This window comes from Leptonotus elevatus, chromosome 21 (assembly GCF_054856555.1).
Source record: "Leptonotus elevatus isolate MCC_2025b chromosome 21, RoL_Lele_1.0, whole genome shotgun sequence".
Classification (NCBI taxonomy): domain Eukaryota; kingdom Metazoa; phylum Chordata; class Actinopteri; order Syngnathiformes; family Syngnathidae; genus Leptonotus; species Leptonotus elevatus.
Genome location: NC_141259.1, coordinates 12795729 through 12814194, shown reverse-complemented (window position 1 = coordinate 12814194; position 18466 = coordinate 12795729). Strand labels below are relative to the sequence as shown.

The following is an 18466-nucleotide window of genomic DNA, read 5'->3' as shown; positions in this document are numbered from 1 at the left end:
TGACATCAAACTATGGATTTGAGAGTTTGAAAAAAAAGTATAGGGGCTTCTTGGTTTACAATGAGGCTTTTCTGGTTTTTCTTACTAAAGGCTCACAGTGAAGTAGAATATGTGACCATTTCAAAAACTTTTTAGTTTTTGTTTTAGTTGTAGTCAGCAATGTAGTAGATTTATGTTTTGAACTAATAACATAGGAAAGAGGTGTCAATTACTTAACGGTCAGGCTCGGTCCAATCATGAGGATTACTGTATGCTGACGTGCTAACGTGGCAAGCATGTACATTAACTTTGCTAGCTTATGCGCTAGCGTCGGACTCTGCTGATCCTGAAAACTGAAGGAAAATGCTCAGAACTTTAGTTTCCGCACTGGTGCCATAACAGAGGCCTGAATTTTAACTGTTTTTTTTTTGTTGTTTTGTTTTTCCCCAGAGGCTGATATGCATTGAGGATGAGCGGCATCGGGGAAAACTCGTCCGACCCTGCCAGGGCAGAGTCGCGAAAACGTAAAGAATGTTCCACTGAACTTCTTGGACCCAGGTAAGGATGAACATGCTATATATCCTGACACAATATATAGCTTAACTTCTGTTAGTAATGTTATTGGAAGTAAGGTTTTTTTTTTTATAGCCTAATAATTTCAACTTCTAAGTAGACAGTCCACTGATTATGCACATTCCTAAAAAAAAAGAAAAGGTGTTTCTAGATAAATGTGAATAATCTTGGAACATGTAATTAATTTCATTTGTTTAGTGCAAAAAGTCAAACAAAACAAGAAAGCAGTTTACCAAAAGTGCACCCAACAGTCATTTATTTTCAGTTTTTTGGACAAAAAAATGCCTTTTGCAGGCACTTCAGAATACGATCTTTCCCTCTTTGTCCGCAGTCCCAAGCGAAGCAACGAGAAACGCAACCGCGAGCACGAGAACAAGTACATCGAGGAGCTCGCCGAGCTGATCTTCGCCAACTTCAACGACATCGACAACTTCAATGTCAAGCCCGACAAATGTGCCATCCTGAAGGAGACGGTGAAGCAGATCCGGCAAATAAAGGAGCAAGGTACGCACGCACCGAGCGAACACTGGCAAATGGGGGCCTATTATTATCCGTCCATCCATTTTCTATAGCGCTTGTCCTCATTAGTGTAAGGGGGGCTGGAGCCCAATGCTTAAAGCAGACATTTTCGGGGGGAGAATTTTATGAAAAGGGGGCCTGGAAAGTTAGAAGAAGAAAAAAAAACCTTGACACCAGCTTCATTGATTAAAATGAAATTTGGTGATGTCAATTATAACAGGATACGCAAAAATGTCTCAAGGACCAGTGCCTGATATTGAACAGGAAGCTACTACTGATTGACACTACTAATTTACTTAACTAATTGACACGAAATTGGGTCGACGTCTGTGATAAAGTGGCAAGCCAAAAGCGCATGTCATAAATTGAATCATTTTGGTTTTGGCAGCCATTTTGGGGGATGGATTCTATCGAGGAAGGTGCTTGGAAAGTTTGAAGAAAAAAAAAAGACACGGATGTGTATTTTGGTGGACCAAATAATAATTGTTATAAACAATAATCACCTCCAAGTGTGCCTTATTAATTTTGGAAGCTGCCCTGCCCAATTTAATATTGTCCTCAACGGCATTTCCGATTGATTAATGTTGCTCCCATCACTTCATCATGTACGTGCATAATCCAGAGCACTCTGTTGGCATTCCCTTCACCGTCTGGGACCTCTGTTAGCCTTGCCTTTTTTAATTAAATCACACGTAAAATTTAATTTCCTTATTAAATAATCAAAACTAATAGGAAAGTCTTCTCGGTCCAAATATAGTGTGAATTTCTCATGTTGCTGCAAAGGAGAGTATAGATGGGTTGAGTAAGTTTAGAGCCAGCTTGATGCGGTGGGGTCTAATTATACACGTGGACAGCGATGTCATCTTGTTTTATGGGACAGGAACTGTTATGTAACATGAGTAAAGTAATGGGGAAAAATAACCCTCACTTTTTGTACTGCTCGTTGCCTAAGTTGAGTTACAAAGTCAATAATATTTGCACAGACAAGCCACGCAATGTTCAGACTTTTTATGACATTTTTGATAGTAGTCCTCAAATTGCCGCCAAAATTCATTTTTATGAACTGCATTTGACCAAAAAGTTCACCTCAAAACGGTCCATTTGCGCAATGTCGCAACATCATGAGTACCGCCTGAGCTTGCGCAACGCCATACAAACCCGCACATTCATCTCTTCGGCCGTTAATGATGTTTGCATCAGCGGGACCTCTCCGGGCCCAAACCGGGGGTGTCGCAGCCACGCAGCCGCCAAACGCCCTCCCCCTCCCACCCTGGCCAGGCTATACGCAGCCATCACTCAATGCCAGCGCGGCCCCTCACAAGAAGAAGCGCGCCTCAGACGCAGGGAGGAACCAATCGAAAAAGTCGCCTCTCTCGGGACGGATAAACATAATCCGTAAACAAGCGAGCGAGTGTACGCCGGCGTGGCTGTATCTCGCCTAATGAAGGCAGCGAGTGTTGCAGCCAACAAGCGGCGGCAGTGTGAAGAAAGCTGTAGAAAGTTGCACTCCTTTAGGCTATGTAAAAAGATAGCGCATATTGTTGGTCACGACGCAATAAGGTTCAGCGGGGAAAGAAACAACAACTCTTTCAGTTATGCTATCAATAAGATAGCTTAGAATATGTCAAATCACGCCGACTATAACCACAAATGCACATACATGACAATAAAGAGAAGTTGTGTAAGAGGAGAGTAAAACTACTTACTCTTTTCTCCAAATATATTCAACAATTATAATAACTGTAAAATTGCACTTTGTACATTGTAAGTCACTAATATTGTCATTCTTTGCAACTTCTTTTCCTTGTAATGGCACAATTTTAGCTATGCAGAATGAACATGGTTTTCTTGTAATATTACGACTATATACAAACAATATTGTCTTTTTTTTCTCATTATGCAACTTTACTTTCATAATATAACTTCATCTGATCAAAATTGCGTTGATTTTTTTTCATAAATTCTGACTTTATTAACACATTACATCTTTTTCTCATTCGACTTGTAACGACTATCTATACAAAAGTCATTTGTTTGAACTTTATTCACACAAAATGACATATTTTTCCTAATGTTACGACTTTAGTTTTGTAAATTAGGACTTCCAAAATTAACTTTTTCTTTGAATATTACTACTTTATTCATATAATATTGCATCATTTTGGCTCATAGTTTGACTTTATCTACACTAAATTAGACAAATTATGTTTTATTCTCATAATATTGCAACTTAATTCACACAAAATGGCAATTTCTGACAAATGTTATGGCTTTATTCACGTAAGAATACTTTCCCCCCATATTTACTCACGATTACAGTATGTCATTTTTGCTCTCGTGGTCTTTCAGCCTTATTCACAATATGACATCATTTCTCTCTCTTATTATGACTTTATATTTAAAATATTACAGGTTCCTGTCCTCTTTTTTTAAATTGTAATATTACAACTTTGTCCACATTCAGAGAAAGCAGCCGCCGCCAATGAGGAGGAGGTGCAGAAGGCTGATGTTTCGTCGACGGGCCAGAGCGTGATTGACAAAGATGCCTTGGGACCCATGATGTTGGAGGTGGGTCTCAAAACGGTGCATATGTTCAAATTTGAGCGACCAGATCATTTTACTCATGTACTCCTGTCAGGCCATACTGAGAGTTTGAACAAATATGAGCACGCTGTTGGTAGAGAACCCCGTAAATGGGCCGGCCCCAAAGCGTCTCGTACCTGCCCCCCTTGATTGTCTGTAAATCAGCCGGCATCGTGCTGTGGCCCCGTCGTCCCGCGGAGGAGCACTCAAGTGCTGACGTATAAACGGGAACGAAAGCAACAGCCTGCTGCGGTGAATCACTCCATTCCGCCAACCTCTCTCGCTCTCCCTTCATTTCACTTTTCTCTCACGTCTGCCTTCAGATATGTCCCGTTGAGGGCTATTTATAGCACTCCTGGTCCGGCGTCACCAAATCGACACACTGACTCGTGGAGGCTAAATATAGCCTGTGTTCATTTAAAGGATGCGCTATAGGCGAGAAAAGCACTCGCACCCCTCCTGTGCTGCCTGACATACTTACTGTACTGGGAAACAAAATGGTCTCATTACAAGAACAAATATCGTAATATACTTTTTTCTTGTTATAATGTGTATTTCCTCATCGTAATGCAATTTTTTGTCCACATAATAATGCGACTTTTTTTATCCTCATAATGCATTTTTTACTAGAATATTATTTATTGTAATAAAACATATCTTTTAACAATACCCCCGCAAAAAAATTGCGACTTTTGTCTTGTAAAATATGATTTTCCTATCTTAATAAGAGAAAAATTTTCCCTCGTAACAAAACTAATTTTTGCAAGTTTTTTTTCTCAAAACTATGTTTTTTTGTAATGTCTGTTTTCCTGGAATCATACAGGTTTTTTTCTCATGAGAAAACTTTTTCTTGCTTTTAATAATATACATTTTCCTTGTGGCAATATATTGTGTCTTTTTTTTAAATTATAATTTACTTTTTTTAAATCCTGATTTGTTCATTTCTTTCCCCCCATAATGCAACTTTCTTCCCATGTAACAACTTTTTATGGTTATATCACAATAAGACAAAACGTTTTCCTGCAATACAAGATTTTCTGGTAATAAGACATTTTTTCCTAACTGCAAGTTTTTCCCCGCAATATTGCAACTTTTTTCTTGTAGGATTAGCGCTATTTTTAATTTTCGTGAAATTGTCAAGTAACATCAAAGTGTGACAGTGGTCTTTTTAAACCAGAGCACCTTTCATTAGCATATTGGCCCCGCAGTGTTACGCAAGCGCTGTCTGGAAGGAGGCTTGCTCCGTTTCTAGGATGTGCCCTACTTGTCCGGCGTATGGCCTTTCTTCACACGGAATGCACATATTGGGCCACGATAGATGATCTTGATCGCCGCTCTATTTTCAGCTGGGCTAGATTTGGGGAAATGTCCGTAGACATTTTCATGCATTAAAAATGTACGGACGCCCGTACAAAGCAATTAGTCTAATGGCGATTATTCTCATCACAGAGGTGGAATAGAAAACACCTTCTCAGATTAACAAGCACCAGAATTCTTACCCCCACCCCAACCCCCCCGATGGGCTGCGGGTGATTTGATGGCCTAATTGCCACCATCTTGTGCGTAATGGCTGACCTGGGGCTGTATTCTTTCAATTAAGAGCTACTACTCTTCCTCCTCATTCACTGCGCTCATGCTTTTATACTGAATAAGTGACGGATGGGCAAATGGACATGGCGTGATTGCGTAATTGTGCGGCCATATTTGGTACAGCTTGTGTTTTGTCAATATGGCGGTTAATTACTCGTGGTGTGAATTGCCTATTACCTGGCGATTTGATCCGTATCACGATTCATAGGTCACGATTCGTTTCAATACCGATTAATCCCGATACAAATCTATCAATTGATTATTGCAATTTTTTTTACTCAAATTAAAAAAATTATTATCTGTTAACTTGTACATGTACACTGTAAGATTTGTAAGAAAATGTATTCATCTGAAACTTCAGGCTTATAACTGTGAGCCACTGTCTTTAATAAACGTTGCAATCTGTTTCATGTTTAAACAGCATTGAAATAAAATAATAAGGCGTAATGTTCCATTAATATAACAATCTTCCATGCTTAATGTGAAAACCCTAAGTAAGACGTTTTGTTGAATATTTCCATAAAAAAATCGATGTTTAAAAATCGATTTGGCTGCGTATTGAATCGATTCGAGAATTGCTTGCTGCAATATATTGCCGAATCGAAAAAAGTTGTAATTTTACACAATCATAACATTACAAGGCAAAAGTTTATTTCAATTTTACGTGAAGCCATATCATGAACATAGTTGTAATATTGTAAGCAAAGAAAATTGTAATTTTACGTGAAGTCACTCAATATTCCAAGAAAATAGTTGCAATTACAAGAATAAAAACTTCTTCTTTTTTTTATGAGGAAAAAGTCACAATTTTAGGGAGGTATTCATAACAGAAGAAAAAAAATTCAGATAAATTATTTGCAATTACAAGAAAAGTTCTAATATGAGTGAAAAAGTTTTTGCGAGAAAAAGCTGTAATTTTACTAAAAAGTAATAAATGTTTTTGGGGTTTTTTCAAATTTTTTGAGGAAAGTCATAATTTTACAAACAATGTGTGGTTAGGTGCTGCTGTTTTGGTTCACAACAGAGTTCAAACGAGCTCAGTAGTCAACTCGTCAACATTACTTGCCTTTTTGTTTCCTGACGGAAAAGTGTGTCATTTAGGGAAATACAATACTTGTAGTTAAAAGCAAACATCTTTTGACATGCCATCGTTGTCCTGTGCAGGCCCTGGATGGCTTCTTTTTCGTGGTGAACATGGAAGGCAACATCGTGTTCGTGTCTGAGAACGTGACGCAGTACCTGCACTACAACCAGGAGGAGCTGATGAACACCAGCGTCTACAGCGTGCTGCACGTCGGAGACCACGCCGAGTTCATCAAGAACCTGCTGCCCAAATCCCTCGGTGAGCCCACACTCCACACTATCCGTGACGCTGCTTGACGTACGCTTCGCCCATCGAGGATCATTTACAAAGACTAAATTTGTCCTTGGCCATCATTATTAAAGTCCCTATAAAGTCAACATAAAGGTCTACTAAATTGACTATTAAACTCAAACTCATGAATTAATCGCCCAGCTCTCTACCTCGACCACGTGGCGATGATGGCTTAATTGTTGGACCGTATGGCAGACTTTACGCGCGTTCCACTTTTTCATTTGAGGTCAGTGCATACAATCCATACGTTCTTCAATTTTCTCCTCTGCCGGGTGGCGCTAGTCCCCCCAGCGCTCTTCTTCCGACTATCCCCCTTCTCGGCTAATTAACTTCCCGTTTCAGGTTCTCTCCCCTGTCAGCCGCCGCTCCATTCCTATGCTCTCACCTTGTGCTTCCATCATCATGTCAAGGGTGTTACTTTCCCATTTTCGCTGTCATTTTTCAATTTCTAGTTGTCCTGGAAAAGATTGACGTAATGTTGCTTTTGAACCCGCGCTATTTGACGAGAAAAAAATCGTAATATGAGAGCCATAAAACATCACCAGAGAAAAAAGTACTAATTTCCCCAAAAATAAAGTCATACTATCACAAGAAAAGTGTCGCGATATTACATGAGTATGAAAAAAACCATTTACTTTTTAACAGCTTCTTTTCACCACTAATCAACCACCGGAGGTGATTTTTCAATCTATGTCAGTCCCTCCCCCCTCGTTGCTTGGGATTGAGGTCTGACGAGTGCCCGGCCAGCTGGGCGGGAGAGCGAGTGGCGAGGAGGAGAAAGAAGTAGCACCCAGAAAGAAAAAAAAAAGCATCAAGCGCGGGGCTGTGTCCCAGATAACTGGGAGATTATCATCAATGCAGCGAACGAGATCAGCAGATGGAGTGGGACGCGACTTTGCTAGAGTGAAACGAGTCGTGTGTGTGCGTGCGTTTTCGAGGAGATGCATATGTTTGTAGACTGCACACTTCATTAGGGGCTCTGATTTTAGTTTTTTTAGGTAGCTAATTAAAAAATAGCTAACACCGCTAGTTATATGGACTCTGCCTTATAAAAAGCACACGCATTCATTCACTGATAACCACAGATACTACACTGCAGAATGTGCGGATGGTGACCTCAAGTGGATGAAAATAATACCGACACTTTCACGTACATATTTTGTGCTTTATTTGCACAAAGCTGTAAAATATATGTAAATAATTTAAAAATAAATATATTTGTTAGCTATTAAATAACATGGATTGAAAAGTAACATCCCACCCCCAACAGCTCTCTCGCACTCATTTCTTGCGATAAGTACTTGCACATACCTCGGGTCAAAAGTTTCCAAGTTTGCAGCGTCGAATTGGGCACACTTGAAGCACTTTTCAAACTGAATTTTTTCTGACTGAATCCGACACTTTTGCGTTTTCCCCAGTGAACGGCGTTCCGTGGTCCAGCGAGGGTCCGAGGCGCAACAGCCACACCTTCAACTGCCGAATGCTGGTCAACCCGCACAGCGAGAGCCCGGAGCAGGCGCACGAACATGAGCCGCAGCAGCAGAAGTACGAGACCATGCAGTGCTTCGCCGTGTCGGAGCCCAAGTCCATCAAGGAGGAAGGCGACGGTACGCAAATACACGCGGCGGTTACGTTCACAAGCAAACGAATAATGTCAGTCGGGTGCGGCTTATATGTGGAACAAACTTGAATATTGCCCAAATTTAGCTAGCACGGCTTATAGTCCAGAAATTACTATAATTGCACAATAGAAAATTATGTAAATAAATACATAAATAAGTGTGATTTTTAGAATTTTCTTACAGTTGATTTTAAATGTAAAATTTGCTTTGCAGCTTTATTCCATCACCGTCTTAAAATAATGGCCTAAGTCGTATTTTGACTTTTTTTTAAATTTTATTAAACATCTCCGGATGCTGCCCACCTCTGCTAAAATCAGCAATATCCTTAATTTAAACATATCATTCAATTGTACCTCTGAAATTAAATAATTTATGCATAAATCAGTATTTGGTTCACTTTAAGTTTTTTTTTTTTAATAACTTTGCTTTGATATATATATATATATATATATATATATTTTTTTTTTATTATTATTTTTTTTTTTAATGTATTGATCAATATTTTATGATAATTGTAGCACTGTCATAGTGGTAATTTAAACTTTTTTTTTTTAAGTTTAAATGTAAATATTTGCTTTACAGCTATTGTTTTAACCACCTTGGCATTGATCTTTATCAAGAGACAACAAAATGGTAAAAAAATAGTAATAATTGTATTTGATTGATTTTAATATATAGTATAGAAAAACTCAAAACACTATTTAAAAATGGGGAAAGCAGGTGAGTTGAAAAGCTACATAAGTTCACTCACAAACACACACACACACACTGACACTCAAAGGTCATCACTTCCTTTGCCAACCATAGCTTCTCCTCCTCATGAAAGACGAGGGGGTGTGGGGGGTGCGCTCTGCTCCCTATCCTCATTAATAACCCTATTAATGATGCAGCCTGGGAATAACATGCATTTCATTTTCTTGTCCCCCCCCCTCTCTCCATCATCCTCCCCCTTCCTTGGTGCTTTCAATATCCTTCTATATACGTCCTCATCCCTGGCATCTCTCTCTGCCGTCATCAGATTTCCAGTCGTGCCTGATCTGTGTGGCTCGCCGGGTCCCCATGAAGGAGAGGCCCATGATGCCCACGCACGAGAGCTTCACCACACGCCAAGACCTGCAAGGTACCAAGAAAAGCGCCGACCACTGGTCCACCGCGCTGCCCTCGACACTAACGCACTAGTCCAATTACAGCAGCATCGGGTACACAAGCGCAGACTTAACGAGATCCATTAGCCTGACAGATGGCATGACCTGGTTTCTCAGTTGAAGCGCATTAGAGTGTACCAGGTGTGCCTAATGTTGTGGCCTTTGACGAAAAGCTTGTGAGTCTTGCTGACATTTCGAGAAATAATTAGAGATGCTTGATTCCACTTTTTTTTTTCCCCCAGACCGATACCAGTACGAGTACTCGACTGGTGAGGAGTCACAGATACCAAGTACTGAGACCACTAGTACTTTTCATTCATAAAATTTCCAAAATAAAAACAATGACAGTTAATGTTAGAATTTTTCCATAAAATGGCATGAAATTAATAGCAATTAAAAAAAAAAATCATCTAATTTCTAGTTCCTTATTTTAAAACGGCCACAAGAGGGCAACCGATAAACGTACTCGTCCATCCCTATAAATAATAATACAGTGTTCAAGCTAGTAGAGCATCTCCCGCTAGCTTTCAAACATTATAACCTTTTTATTTTTATTGCTTGTCTGCCCTGTGGGAGGTAACGTACTCCTTGAGGTCTTAAACAAAATCACACAATAACGGTCATCCGCGATAACAATATTAAAATTCACTCAGTCAATGACAAGTCAAATTAATTCACTTTATACTGAACAATTTATTAAAAAAAAGAAGCTTCAATCTGTTTAATGCCGCTCCCAGTTGAAGTTTACAATCAAAATAAGCAGAAACAAAGAATCACACATGTACAGTATATTTAATAAGCACACTTTACTAACAATCAATGCCAAAACCATTGACGAGCTATCAATTAGCATCAATAGTTGCCGTTACGGTTACGAGCATGGTCACAAGATGAATTCAACTTGTAATCGGTATTACGAAGAAGAAGAAAATCTCTCCTCTAAAGGGGTCCTTGGATCCAAAAAGTTTGACTTTGCTCGGTTCACATAGAAGCCCTCGAATGAATTCATGTTTTCCACGTCTGCTGTTTTGAAGGCAAGATAACCTCCCTGGATACCAGCCTGCTGCGGGCCTCAATGAAGCCGGGCTGGGAGGACCTGGTGCGTCGTTGCATCCAACGCTTTCACCTGCAAAACGATGGCGAGATGTCTTTCGCCAAACGGCATCAGCAAGAAGGTAAATAACGCTCGGCGGGGATGTTTTTGCTTAACGAGATTGTACACGCCGCTTTCCTTTTTCAGTGCTTCGCCACGGCCAGGCCTTCAGCCCCATCTACCGCTTCTCCCTCTCGGACGGAACCATTGTGTCGGCACACACCAAGAGCAAACTGGTGCGCTCGCACGCCACCAACGAGCCTCAGCTTTACATGTCGCTGCACATTCTCCAGAGGTATGTTCGAAAGCAGCAACTTTTCCGCAGCTGGCTGCTTTAATGAGTTGCCATAAACGCTGCTGTGTGTTGTTGTTTGGCCTCCAGGGAGCAGACGGTGTGCGGCATGGGCCAGGACATGGGTCCCGGCGCCCAGGCCACGGGCATGGCTCCCAAGCCCACGAACCCCTCCACCCCCTCCATGACTCCTCCAACCCCGGGCAGCTTGCCAGGTGCAGGACCTCAGGGCCAGGACATCAGCAACAGCACGCCTTTCTCGCCGCCGGGCCCCGCCGGCCCCAGAGAGCCAGCGGCCATGGGGGGACACATGCAGGGCTACCGCTACGGCTGCCCCCCGCCGCACAGCCACGCGGGGGGGATGCAGCCGCCCCAGCAGGGCCAGAACTGGAGAATGAACAGTCCCTCTCGCGCCAGCCCCAGCCCGGTGGGCGGCCCGCATCCGCCGCAACAGAACTGCATGCTCTCCCCCAGGCATCGCGGCAGCCCCGGGGGGGCGGCCAGCCCACGCGTCGGCCTCCACTCTCCCACCCCGGTGGGCATGGGTGGCGGCTCGGCGGGCAACCATGGCAGCAGCTACACGAGCAGCTCTCTGTCAGCCCTCCAGGCTCTCAGCGAGTGCCACGGAGTCGGGCACGGGCACACGCTGGGGTCTCCAGATCGGAGGATAGGCTCCCCGGTGAGCGTCCCGCCAGGATCGGGGACTCATCCCATGTCCAGACCGGGACCGGGATCCGCGGACTCTTTCGAAGCGGGGCAGGGCGGACACACGGCGGGCCCGACGGATAACAACCCGGCCGACGCAAAAGACGAGCGCGAGGACGACGCTCACTCTCGTCTTCACGACAACAAAAGCCACACCAAGCTACTGCAGCTGCTCACCACCAAACCGGAGCCCCTGGAGATGCCACTGTCCCCCAACGCGGGTGGCGAAGGGAAAGAAGCGGCCGGGGTCCGCGGCGCGCTCCCGGGAGTGACGACGCACGCCACACCCCTCAAGGAGAGACATAAGATCCTCCACCAGCTGCTCCAGAACAGCACGTCTCCCGTGGACCTGGCCAAGCTTACCGCCGAGGCCACCGGGAAGGAGCTGGGCCAGGAGCAAGGCCAGGCTGCTGCCGGCACCGATGGCGCCCCCAAGCAGGAGCCCCTCAGCCCCAAGAAGAAGGACAACGCTCTGCTGCGCTATCTGCTGGACAAGGACGATGGCGGTCTGAAGGACAAGGTGCCCAAGCTCGAGCCCGGGGAGGTGAAGGCGGAAGGGGGCAAACACCCGCTCGTCAAAACCGAGAAACCAGACGTCGGGTACGATCAAGCTGAACAGGTCAGTCTCATTTGTTGTTGTTGCTTTCTGCTCAGGCTACACATACAAACTTAACATCTTAGCTTTTTTCTTTTTTCTTTTTTTTTTATCAAGGTGGTTTTGAGTAAATATACCTCACAAATATATGCTGTTTACTTTATTACATAATACATATTGTAACAACAAATACTCCATATATATTTTTAAAGCATAATACCGGTACTTAAAAACTAAACAAAAACAAATGATTTTCTAAAAAAATCCGTTTTGATTGAGCTGAATTTAAAAAAACAAAAGTCAAAACGAAATAAAAACAAATTATAAATGAAAAATCCCAAACTATTACAACCTGGTCCACGATTGATTCTTTGACTCAACCCAAGGTCACGCAATAAGACATTCAAATATGTTTGTAATGAGGACTAGTGGCCGCTGCCAAGTTCCAGTTTCCAAAAGTGCCTTCTCCACAGCCCGTCGATCCCCTTTTACATTGTGTGTGCGTACGCAGCGCACGCAATCAGATCACCGACTGCCCGTAGTGGGATGGAAGCGCTCCAGTTATCGCAGAAAACTCACTTTTGTCGAATCCTGGCAAGTTCCGGTCATTTTTTTTACAGGTGTCTCGACCAAAAAGCACGATATCTTTAAAGACTTGGTTTGGCGGCGCGAGCAAAGGGAAGCTGCGTCCCACCCACTTCAAACGACTGTGACATTTGGAAGGAGCCCCCGCGGCGCTGCGGCCATTTGATCCCTGCTCGCGTTTGGCCCGGGAATCTGCGGGTTTGGCAGCCAGCTCGGGTCATGGCTGGCTCTCAAAGAAAGGAAGAAGGGGAAAGTGAGGGAGGAGGGGATCTGGAATGAACAGGGAGAGTGTTGCTGGTGAAATTTCAATTGCTATGTCCTGCATCAGGGGTGGGCAAAGTGTGGCCACATACCAGCACATACGCACAACATTCTTTCATCCGGCCCCGCTGAGCATTTACAGTCCTGTAGTATTGTTGTATTCATTTGTCTTTTAATTTTTTTAAAGTTTGATTAAAATGCATTCTTTCTTTAATAATGTATTTATTTAAAAAAAATACAATAAACAGTTTTACATATTTTTTTACAGATTTTTAGACTCTGTTTAGCAAATTAATTATTTTTGAAAATCAATGAATCTCTTATCTTATTTTTAATTCAAAATTGCCTAAATGCTTGTAATTTCAACTTCCAACAAGTACATTTATGTATTTATGTATCTATTTATTATTAGTCCTCCGTGAAATCAAAATCAAAAATCAGATTTTTTTACTTTTTAAGTCAATGATCAATATTTTGGGCTATTTTCTGACGTTACGGACCAAACCATTAACTGAATCCTCATCCTTTTATGTTTGTGCACTGTCAATTTAATTAAATACAATCTAAATAAATACAACAATTCTACACATACATTTTTAAATATTTGTTACAAATAGTGAAAGGAGTGATTATTATTAAAATCAAAATGGAAACAAATTTAGAGTTACAGTAAGCATTTTTTTTTCATTAGGTAATTACATGTATTTTTTAATAATATATTTTTATAAAGCAATAATGTTACTGAAATGAAAAACAATTTTATATAAGAATTTAACCTTTTTAATGCATTTAATTAAAAAAAAAAGTTGTTTATTATAATTCAATACATGATCAAAAATAATACAGTTTAAAAAAGTGAAAATGATTATGATATATGATTACTCTTGCATACACATTTGGCCTCAAAGGACCTGGTCCGCCTCTCTATTTTAAAAAATAGAAATGTGGCCCTTGAGTACAAATGTTTACACAGAATTTGTCAGTTTGGACTTTTAAATGAAACAAACATGCTTTGTAGAGCGTGTTTGTTAAAGGGTTACATGTGGAGGAGGGTCCTAAAATCAGGTCAGCTCATGTGCTGCATTGATTGAGCTCAAGTAGATAGAAAATGCAGTTTCTAAATGATGCCATCAGTTTGTGCCCTCAAGCTCAAAAGCGCTCTGCTTATATAGAAGGACAACGACCCGTCACATGCCAGAAAGTGCACAACTACACTACAAAAATCCACATGTAACTAGGATTAAAGATCTCAAATCAAGGAAACATATAACTATGCATTTTCAAATGGGTTTTACAGTATACTTATTGTAATACCTGTATATGGGAAAGGAGAGCCTCAGGGTTTACTGAATGCTGGGAAAACCGTAAACATTTCGTTTTTGTTTACAATGACAATAAAGGCAATTCTGATTATGGTTGTAATTAACGCCGGCAATAATAATTCTCATGCAGCAGCTGCTGTGGGCCACCACTCGCACACAGAATTGCTGATGTCACACTGCAAAGCCCCGCCTCTTTAAGGCACATCCCGAACACAGACGCTACAATCCATACGTATTTTCTCTACATTTTCTGCTTGCTGTTTTTGCTCTTTGTGTTTAAATGTGCGTTTTGATAAGTTAGAGGGCACTGCACAATGATGTGAAAACGAGGAGTATATGTTGGGGGTGCTCGGATAATAGGGCCCCGCCGTAGCATGGGAACAAAGAGGGGAGAGACACGGGGAGATGCACATAGCCCCAGGAGAGCCCAGCCTCGGCAGGCGGAGTGAACACGATGAGCCATATGCTGCTGCGTGTCCTCGCCGCTGCCATGGTGATAGTGGCGAGGAGAGAACCACTTAGAAATAGAGCCGAGAGCCACGCTTTGTTTTACGCTGCATCGGGTATGATGGGAGGAATAAGTCGCTGCTTGGCCACCCCTGTCCCCTGACCTCAACCCTATTGAGAACCTGCAAAACATCCTTAGAATGAATGGTGGGCAAAGTTTGATTTATTTATTTCATTTTACCTGTCACAGTATCAAGAAGGGTTACTGAATACTTTTAGAATTGTATTCTACCCATAATCCATCGGTTAATTGAGTAATTAGTTAAAACTAGAGATAGACTGATATCTTTTTTTCAGGGCTGGTACCGATTATTAGTAGTCAAGGAGGCCGATGGCCGATATTCATTTTCAGACTTCAAAATGTAGAAGGATTATTTTTTTCAAATCTTAGACAATTGTCACCCTTTTAAATTTCGAACAAAACGTTAGGGAGGCTCCCAAGGTTATCAGTATGTCTTAAAAAGTTAAATAGAAATTCAAGCAAGTAAATAGCATAGCTCCCTATAGTTTTCTACAGTAAATATTATTTTCCCAAATTTCAAACACAACTTTCTCAACCAAATTTTTTTTGTTTGGTATGGTATTAAAAAAAGAACACAGTAAAAACATTTTGAACATGCAAGCACAAAACTCAACCGTACCTGATGTATTATAATTCCTTCTTCTTCTTCTTTTGGGTTTGTTGGTAGTTGGCAAATCAGACAAATGATGCACTGCCATCTAGTGGTGGGCTTCCGTATTGCGCCTATATTGAATTTTTGTTTTAGCTTGTAACTAGACAAACAATCTGCTAGTGACAGCTTGTATTTTGAAAGACTTGATAAATTTATGATAATTGTTTTTTATTTTTATTTTTTTATTGTTAGAAGCTAATGTAATTGGTGAGAATTTGCCCTATTAAGGAAAATAAAACAAAAAGTCTGTCTTTCAAGTATGCGGTACGTGTAGAAGATGTGGACTATTCCCCTTTCTCGCAGAATGTCTGTGTGTGCGTGTGTTTTTTTTTTTCCTTGTGACTGACGCTGTGACGACTTCATTATCCAGCGAGTGGGCTGCTGGTGAATGGCTGCTCGGCCATGTGTGAACGATGACTACTCGATTTGGGGGGGGGGGGGTCTAACCTCACCCACTGCTCTCTCGCCCACTCGTGTCACCCCCTACACACATCCTCCCTCCCTCCCTACTGTAGTGCTCATGATTGTTTGAGAGCTGAATTATTGATGCAGGACTACATGTGAAATCAGAGCAGAGTTGACTTGTGGCGAAAGGCAGCGGGGAATATTACGGGTGCGTGCGCGTAGTGTGTGAGACTGTGTGTTTTCCACTGTCATCAACTTTGACCGACATGAGAGAAAACACCCCCACCCACCCTCGTGACATGGCCTCACTGGCCAAAATTCCCACTTTGACATGGCAGCTTCCTTCCGGCAAATAAACTCAACAAAGCTAAAATCCAAACAGTGATTGATCTCTTGAATTAAAGCAAAATATGTTTATTCTTTGTCAAGATATTTTCTTCCCATCAGGTAGAATTACACTTTGTGTATTTAAAACCTTTCCTGGAAACAAACATTTCATGTGTATTACGACTAATATTAGCGGAGTATAGTTGCAGCATTATTATGAATTTCCCTTGTTCTTTACACTCCGTTTTTTGCAGCGTACCCTGGCTGTTCCTACACAGGATGCGGATCGCGTTACACCGCTGCCTTGAAAACGGGCAGAGATTGATAGAAAGAGGAGCCATTAAGTGTAAAAGCAAAGCGGTGTGGCCAAGAGAATAGAAAGTGAAAGGGGGAGGGACGAGGGAGGAAGGGATGCAAGTGAGAGTGTACAGGAGCATTACATCATTCCTGACCTCATTAGGGCTTTTCACTGTCTCACCCCCCTCCACACTGACTGTAGCACTCTCGTATATCCTGTGCGCTTGCCACCGGATGAAAATGTTATACCATGGCCAAAATTATGACAATTATCTGGATGATCATGCTATTGCGAAATGGGGAAAAAATCATCACAGGTACACTCTTGTTGTGCTGTTTTTAACCACCATTCACGACCACTCACTCAAAACACACAAGAGTGGCTAACATGGCATACACGTCACTCACCAGGCCCGATTTTTGGTTGAATGGGTTAAATGTTTTGTTTTATTGCTTTATTTGGTTTGTTATGACCTAATTGGCAGTGTTGGAAATAATGGCATTCAAAAATAACGGTATTCAAATTAATGACTTTTTCAAATGCAACTGGAAAATATCATTGCTATAAAGTATGTACCAATTAATTGGAAATTCTGTTTTCAATGTTACCTTTTTATTTATTTTCTTTTTGGGTGGGGTTGTTATTACCTAATTAGCAGTGTTGAAAATAATGGCATTCAAAATAACTTTATTCTAATTAATGACTTTTTCAAATGCAACCAGAAATATTATTGATTTTAAGTATGCACCAATTAACTGGAAATTCTGTTTAAATTTTTGTATGTTTTATTATTTTATGTAATGCTTATTAATGCAACTGCTCCATAAAACCTGCTCCTGGTAGCTAATTACATTTATGTAGGAGTAATTCAATTACTTTTTGGGGGAAAGCAATTGGTAACTATAACAAATTACTTTTTTTTTTCGCCCATCACTGTTAATTGTCGAAAACAGCCGTTTTCACCAAGTCTCCATCCGCTGCACTCTGGTGGCCACATGCAACGTTTGCAATTGATTTACGATTACCTCAGGCTCTCCCTCCTTTTTTTGTCTTCAAATTTCTCGAGTGTCATCCATCTCCTTCTCCCGTGTGTGCAGTCGTCGGAGCTGGATGACATCTTGAACGACCTGCAAAATGCCCAGCCGCAGCTGTTCTGCGAGCCGCGGCCCGTCTCGCTGCCCAGCCCCATGGACAAGCAGAACATCATCAACGACATCCTGCAGATGTCCGAGAACAGCCCGGCGGCAGCGGCGGCGGCGGCAGCAGCGGCGGCGGCAGCGGCAGCGGCGCAGCATCCGCAGCACAAGAATGTTAACGGCGGCATGGGGCCAACTAGTGAGTACCAAAGCACAGTCATTGCCACTGTCGGCAGCAAAAGTCCTCACACTCTGCAAAATAAACACTCAAGTAGATTACAGACAGCTGAAAAATCTACCTTGAGTACACTAACCAAGTGTTTGATCGTGCATCTATGCAAAGCAGCGTATAGTGACAGAACAATTGATGCTACTGTAGTGGAATGCTTGCTCCCTCTAATGGTAAATGAAAGAATCACAGGATTAACATTTTCAAACGTAATGTTTCTGTGGTTAAAACATTTTTTAGTAATCCAGTACAGTACACTTACAATTGCAATCGCAATTTCAAAACTGTTTTGCAAAAATAAAATTACAAAAATTTAGCTGCATTTATGGCTGGGCGATTGTGTAAAAAAAAAAAATCACTAATAATTTTTATTGCTATTGAAATTGCGATTAATATACAGGCTTATTCATTGATTTCAAAACATTGTATTTCTTCAACTACCAAAGCACAACTTTAAGTATAACATGACCACAAATGTAAAATAATAATACATTAAAATGATAATAATAAGTTGAAGAGGAAAGTTGCGATTGAGTGTTAATATAAATCATTTTTTACAAATCACGAAATATATGCCTTTGAGTATTGCTTATATTACTTGTCTGTGTATGTTACTTCATCATTTGTGTGTGAGTATTTGTTATTTGAAGG

General features: G+C 41.4%; 1 protein-coding gene across 3 annotated transcripts in view; it reads left to right on the top strand.

The window, feature by feature from the left end:
- The window catches only part of ncoa2 (nuclear receptor coactivator 2), a 41508-nt gene that overhangs the window by 13484 nt on the left and 9558 nt on the right, over positions 1-18466 (top strand). For all 3 annotated transcript variants that reach the window (XM_086065969.1, XM_086065968.1, XM_086065970.1), the window contains exons 3-12: positions 430-537; positions 884-1056; positions 3536-3639; positions 6409-6586; positions 8038-8226; positions 9260-9361; positions 10421-10561; positions 10627-10774; positions 10862-12095; positions 17548-17785. In XM_086065969.1, coding sequence (XP_085922095.1) covers positions 449-537; positions 884-1056; positions 3536-3639; positions 6409-6586; positions 8038-8226; positions 9260-9361; positions 10421-10561; positions 10627-10774; positions 10862-12095; positions 17548-17785 — 2596 coding nt within the window. In that variant the 5' untranslated portion in view covers positions 430-448. The remainder of the gene's footprint in view (positions 1-429; positions 538-883; positions 1057-3535; positions 3640-6408; positions 6587-8037; positions 8227-9259; positions 9362-10420; positions 10562-10626; positions 10775-10861; positions 12096-17547; positions 17786-18466) is intronic.